Source organism: Crocodylus porosus, unplaced genomic scaffold (assembly GCF_001723895.1).
Source record: "Crocodylus porosus isolate Cpor-Errol unplaced genomic scaffold, CroPor_comp1, whole genome shotgun sequence".
Taxonomy (NCBI): Eukaryota; Metazoa; Chordata; order Crocodylia; family Crocodylidae; genus Crocodylus; species Crocodylus porosus.
Genome location: NW_017728926.1, coordinates 11,672,103 through 11,678,940, shown reverse-complemented (window position 1 = coordinate 11,678,940; position 6,838 = coordinate 11,672,103). Strand labels below are relative to the sequence as shown.

Sequence of the window (6,838 nt, the reverse complement as noted above, 5' to 3'; positions counted from 1 at the left end):
GCATCTATGAATCTATGAATCAGAGCTGATATGAGTGCGCACACTTGCACTGTGCATCTGCTTGACTGCTAGACATCTGTTCGCCCTGAGCTGGCTTCATCTGCCAATGTCAGATACAAAGCCGGTTGCTCCTATCAAAAACTGTTTCCAAAGACATTGTGGTTATTTTTAATTTTACAATTGGCACCCCATCCTAATGAGGCAAAGGACAGGAAAAAATACTGTAAATGGAGTTAGCAGAGTCACAAACCAGCAGGTCTAAGTTAATTTTATTTAACACCAAGTGCATGTACTTCCCAAACATTACCAGGGGAACAGTTGCTGTAGAAGTACCCGAGAGCCACAAACAGCACCTGGCATCAAAGGGTTTTCCCAGTCCTCACAAACCTCAGCATAGTTAACTTAGCTTCAAACTGCCCTGTGCGGTAGAGAAGTAGCATTACTCCCATTTCATGGCTGGGGAGACTGAGGCACACAGCAGTTAAATGATGACCTAGCCCTGACAGTAGGCTGCAGGTTTGTATGTTCCCTGGAACAATTGGTCCCCAAGCCAGTCGGAGCCTCTGAGCACTGCTGTGATATAAGCATGTTAGTCATAAAGCAACAATCATAAATAACAGAGAGGATGCTGTTTTGAGATTTCAAGGCAATGGGTGCAGGAGCTAAAGGATCCTGTGGTTGTCAGGAGATGCATTGGACCCCACTGCAGTCCTAGTTTGCACTCAGCTGTCCATGACCCATCGCGACAGAGCACAAAGCCACCCCAGCTGTACCCCCTCTGTCTTACCCTGAATACCCCTGTACTTGGAGGTCTTGCCATGGAGAAGTGTATGGGGGGGAGGGGTGGGGGGCGGGGTATATATATTGGGGTGTAACCCAAAAGGCAGAGACTGCACAGGGGAATCCAGCCCTCCTGTAAGTGCTTGGCTTCCCATGCTGAGGTTTTCCATGGAAACAACAACTTCTTGCAATTTGGTCGGAGATTTGGGGCTATTTTTGGAAGCTTCCCTTGTTTTCTAACATCTTGAAACTCATCTTGCTCTTTTAAAGCCTTGGTTCAGCAGGCCTGGAGGCTGAAGGCATCCTTGTAGTCACTTTTAGCGGACAAAGCATGGGTGTAAGCAGTGCCCGCTGCCGACTAGGGATGATGGAGCAGCGCAGGCATCTGCAGCCCCATTCAGTGTCTGCTGAGCCTGCTGATAAGAGGTCCACTTGGATGTAGCTAGGATGGGTGTTTTGGGGTGCCAGGGCCATATCCTGACCTTCCCACTCATTCTCTCAGGTCTAAAAAACCTCCAAGCAGGGGCCTCTGCATCTGCCTTCCAGATAAATAATCCTTGTTACCGACCGGTGAGAAACATCTCGTCACTGCACAGTGAGAAGTGCAGTCTTGCTGCAGAGAGTTTGCCCAATCCCAGGGGTCATGCTGGCTATTTTCTAGGAACCTGCATTTACTTTGCATCTACATTTGCCTAGGCTTGAGCATGACAAACTAAATGCACCCGCCCAGACCCTGCTTTGGGTACGTGACCCCCATGGCAGATAGAGCGATAACAAGTGGGATGAGTTTGGTGGTCATATCGGTATGCCGTAGGCCAAATTTATCCCTTTGTCTCTTCCACTGGGAGGGATGCCGTGACCTCAGGTTGCTTTTATGTAGAGAAGGGCTTGAACTTAGGAGATGTACTTTACAGATCTGGATCCACACCAGGATCCTCTCTCTACATCTAGGACTGTATAGCCCTGGAGTTCAGGGCACACTGGGTGTGGATCAGGTCTGGGCTTTGGGCCTTCAGATTTTAGGCTCTGGAAGCTGCCTTGAATCTACGGACCACCCTTGAACAGCCTCAGCTTTAACACGGGACAACTGGAAAGAAGCGGGTTTTCAGACTCTTGTTTGCACCGTATCTCTGTCTGGCAACATGAGGACGACAGGGAAGAGGGTCCCTTTGGGGGATGGAAATGCTTGTAACTCCTTGGCCCCGAACCGTGGTGAGATGTAGTCGGCCAGGAACCGGATGATGAACTGGCGGCTGACGCAGTAGATCAGGTTGTCGACAACGGCGCACTGGAAGCAGGCAGGGTAGGGCATGCGGTTCGTGGCACATTCGTACCACAGCTTGGCCTTGATGCCGCAGCGGTAGACGCTGATGCCCATGCTGCGGTTGAGATCAAAGCGGTAGAGGAAGCCGTCGACGGTGACCATCTCGGTGGTCCTGTCCTTGCTGCCGCTGGTGAGGCTGGCCCTCCAGCTGTCTGTCCGGCTGACGTATCTGAGCAGCATGTAGCGCAAGGTGCCTCCGGTCACGTAAATCTCCCCGTTGCACGCTGTCGCGGTGTGCGCCACGGCAAAGGTGTCGTTGGGCAGAGGGGCAGCGAAAGACCACCGGTCCTGGCGAGGGTCGTACCGCTCCACCGTGTAGAGGCATTCTCCCCCGATGGCATAGAGGTACCCGTCCAAGGCGACGAGCTTGCAGTGAGGCCTGGCTTGGTTCAGGGGGCAGATCTCCCTCCAGATATTGGTCAGGGGGTTGTAGCAGAAGACCCGGTTCGAGGGCTTCTGGTACCGTCCTATCCCTTCGCAGCCAGCCACCACGAAGACATAATTGAACATGCTGCAGAGGGCACATCCCTTGGAAACTGCCTCCTGCGGCATATGGGCCAGCGGATACCAGGCGTCGCTTTCGTCATTGTAGTAAGAGAGCCGGCTGGCGCGGAAGCTGCGTTCGTGCGTGCTGACGTCGGCCACGGTCACATACTTCCTCCCCTTCATCCTCCTCCGGAGGATCAGCTCCCGCTCCATGGCGTTCAGGCGCCCGTAGATAGATGCGTTCTTCAGGACCTGTAAGTAGTTGTCACTCATGACCTTATAAGCCGCCTCCTTGAGATGGTCTAGTTTCTGCTTCTTCGCCATGCACAGGACTTCGAAGCAGTTCCCCAAGTCCAAGCGGATGTCCACGGCGGACTCAAAGCTCAACGGGACTTGGAAGAAGTTGGCACCAGCCACAAGCTCCACTCTGGCTTCGGGGCTTGCATCCGTTTGGAGGCCGTGCATAGACTCCACCAGGGAAGCAACGGCGGTGGGCTTAGCAGGTGAAGGGCTTGAGTTTGATTTTCTGCTGGGGGGAGACGAAGCCCCAAATCCCTCCATCGGGACCTGAAGCTCAGGGTTCTCTGCAATTTGGAGGAAACTCTCTTTCCTGCTGAAGCTGCGTCCTGGCAGCTCCTGGGCACCCGGGAGGGACCCGGCTGCCTCCGATGCGTCACTGCCGCCCGGCGGCTCCGATGAGCCCTCTGCAGGGCGTCCCAGCGAGCCGAGCGGAGCGTTTGCGGGGGGCGACCCTTTGTCTCCATCCCTCCCTGCTGACCTCGGGGCTGTTCCTTGGTGCAGCCAGGTCTCAAAGTCATGCAGCTCTTCACTGATCTGGGCAGAGTTGAGGAAGGACGGGGTGCCTGGAGGAGAGTATGTGCAGGGCCTTTTCTTTGACACAGACTGGGAGGTGGACTGGACATAATAGTCATAGACCTTCCCTCGCAGGCTGGAGGCAGAGGATGTGGGCCGCCCCCGCCTGTCGTCTCCAGCCTCTTTAATATAGTTTTCCTCCACCTGTATCCTGGAGGTGGAGGAGAAAGTGTAGGAGGTGTCCGCGCTCTTGTTGCTTTGGTTTACCATTAAGCCCAAGTCTGAAGTCACGTGGAGGGTCTGGAGCCTCCCCCTGCTCAGCCGGGCCTCCGGGACCCAGGCCGAGCTGTCACTCATGTCTCCGGCTCTTGCCCCTGTCTCTGTGTCGGGGCTGGGACCCGCTGGGAGCTCGGGAGCACTGGCTGGCTGCGCTGTGTTGCAGGAGCTGTGCTCGGGGCCAAGGCAAAGCTCAGATCCCGGAGAAACTAGATCCTGGCCAGGCCCACTGCTGTCCCCTTCCGAGCCGGGCAGGTTTCTGGCTGGGCCAAGCCGATTGCAACTGTTTTGCTTACCTCCCAGCTCGCCTCCCGCTGCCGGCGCCGCCTGCGCCGCACCCCCTGCTCTTGCCCCTGCGCCAGCTCTTCGGCCCGCACCCGGAGCATGCCCCCCTGCCTCCGAAGCAGGTTTCCTTCCGCCCGGCTGTGATTCGGAGACCGGCTGACTCCCCTCCCTTCCCTCCTCTTCCTCCTCCCCCCTGTCTGGCAGACTATGAACTCTCCTGCCAGGTGCGCTTTGTGGTCCTGTCGTTACCTTTCCACCCAGGCACGCACTCGGTTTCGCTTTGCTGCCGCTCCGCCTCACCCCGTTGCTGCTGGCTTGCCTGCACCTGAGCTCCGGGGGCCGTTCCCTGGCATCGGCGCTTTCCGCTCCATCCTGGCCTGCGTTCGCGCTTGGGCCCGTCACGTTGGCGGTATCAGCTTTTACGCTCCCCTTCCCCTGGACGCTGGCAGTCGATCGGGACTTGTAGATTTTGTAAGCCAAAGCGAGGAGGAGCAGAGCTGCTGCAGAAAGCGCCAGCTTCCCTGCCATCTGCATGTCTGACTGCCAGCCCTGGCTTACCTGAACCCTCTGGCTCATTTTCCCATAGCAGGCTAGGACTCAGGAATGCAAAGAATCTGATTAATGATTGCCGAGCAGGACCGAGCTCCTGGCAGAGAAGGCCTCCCTGGCGCAGCCCCCGGGAGAATTCGGGGCAAGGTGACTTTCACCTGCTGCAGGTGCAAGTGTCCAGGCGTCTAGCTGGTAGCTTGAGAGCAAAGCGTCTGCTTTCCATAATAGCTTTGCATATTTGAGCAAGGTGGGCTGGGCACAAGTGAAAACATGCAAGCCAGATGACGGTGAGCTAGTGACCTGGGGCTTGCCTTATTAGCCTGGTAAACAGAGAGGCTTAGAGGTGCAAAAAAAATAAATATATAAGGAAGTAGAAAAGCAAAGCAGGGTAAAAATAGCTGTCCCGAGCAGCCTACGGACACACTTCTCCAGCCATTTCTTGTTTTCTTTAGTTTTAAAGGTTCATTTCCAGCTTCTGGATTTCGTTGTGGCTGGTCCTATTGATATCCTAGGATGGCTGGAGGAGCCCAAGAGCAGGGCCGCCGAACCCAACATCAAACTGATTACAGGGAAGGGAGAGCAGGTCCCAGCTTTGAAGTGAGGCCTCCAGGGAACTTCAGATAAAGCCAAAAAAAAGGGGGTCTTCATGGTCACGAGCACGTCCCCTTGTTTGAGGCTTGTTGCCGACCTCTGTGTATGGAGAAGGGGCTGGAAAACAGCCCCCAGTCGCAGCGAACCCCTCCCTTGCTTTGTCCTGATGGACAGACGAAGGCTCATCTTGGCCACTGCCACGGTGAGGTCTCCAGCTTTGTCTCTGAGACCGTGGGTGAGATCGGAGGAGCGGGTACAGACTCTTCGAAGTCATGGCAGGATGCGTGGAGCCCACTGGAGAAGACGGCCCGGCTCGTTCAAAGGAGGAAGGACCGGTTCACAGAGGGAGTGCCAAATGATACAGCAGGCAGGGGGGTAGAGGTCAGAGTTTTAAAACAGAGGTAACCAGCTGAAAACACCCGGCAGAAATCCCTGGACACAGGACCGGCGAATCCAGGGTCCTGGGGCTTCACCCTCAAGATGCAAGGAGGGGCCGAGGAATGAACGCCGGTGGCAGCATCGCTGAGGACTTCCCCAGGGAACATCTTCCTTCTGCTGGATGGGTATGGAGCCGTCACGGGCAATGCCGGGAGGAGGCAAGCATTCAGGTTTTAGGGCTTCAGACCAGGATGGAGCAGAGGAACTGATGCAGGGAGACAGCTCCGGGGACTGAAATCCCCCATGGGGCTCCAAGACTCTGCTGTGACTTCTATGTCTCTGGGCCGCTGATGAGCTCAAGGTGATAGAAGAGCTCGTCACCTTGAGTATTTCCATCCTCTGCTTACTCGCAGAGTAACCTTGGAGGTAGAAGCTGCAGCAAACAGCTGCCTGGCTCATCCTTTTTTCACCAACCCGGTGCGAATGAAGTGGGTTGCGACCCACCCGGATACGAGTCGTCTGGGTTCCTCTCCAGGAGCAAATGCAGGAGGAGGACCGGCTGCCTTTCTCACCCTGCAAATAGGATTGGAGGGCTGGATCCTCCGCTGCTATCAATCGATGTCGCTCCGTTATCTTTAATATGGAATTGCACCAGTTTGGGAATTGTCCCTTTGGCTTCGAAGCCACTACGCTGATGCACGCGAGCCAAGGGTACGGCCTGCGGTGCCCTTTTCCAGATGTGGTGGTCAGCCAACCCTTCCCCACTCCCCTCTGCTTCCTCCCGCTCCATGCTTTCCCTGGGGTGGGCTGCCCCGGTGCCGCAGGTGGAGGCAGTAGAAGTGATTTCCTTCTGGGTGCCCCGCGCCAACACCTGTTGTGAAGCCGCCCAGATGCTTGGCCACGAATCTGTTAGATTTGAGAGATCCCTGAACAAGGAGCCAGGGACAGAAGTGAATGGCATGTTATTCCCTTTTTCCTTCCTGGGGAAATTTTGGTTAGGACTGGATGAAATTTTTAGGCCGAAACTTTTTTTTTGTTTTTGTTTCGGGGGGAAAAAAATGCCTTTTTGGTCAAAGCAGCAACAAGAAAAATATCGTTTCCACATTTGCAAAAAGAAACATTTCCATGTTTCATTTCCAATCAATGTTTTGCTTCAAAATGTAGCAAGATTTTATTTTTTTTACAAAGGAAATACTCCTCCCCTCCTACCCCCAAATGAAACATCTCTTTTTGGGTCGCACAATATATTTTGTTGGACCCAAAACCACTTTTAGTTGCCTTTTCTTTTTAGTGGAACTAGATCATGTCAGGGCAATAGCAACAGGGCAGAGAAACCAGCTCCCACTATGACTTCCC

At 54.7% G+C, this 6,838-nt stretch overlaps 1 protein-coding gene across 1 annotated transcript; it reads right to left on the bottom strand.

Annotated features, from left to right (window-relative positions):
- Nucleotides 1–252: 252 nt before the first annotated feature.
- KLHDC7A (kelch domain containing 7A) lies at nucleotides 253–5,049 on the bottom strand. Its single transcript, XM_019541482.1, has one exon. The coding sequence runs from the start codon at nucleotides 4,538–4,540 to the stop codon at nucleotides 1,886–1,888; it is 2,655 nt and encodes an 884-aa protein (XP_019397027.1). The 5' UTR covers nucleotides 4,541–5,049; the 3' UTR covers nucleotides 253–1,885.
- Nucleotides 5,050–6,838: the final 1,789 nt, after the last annotated feature.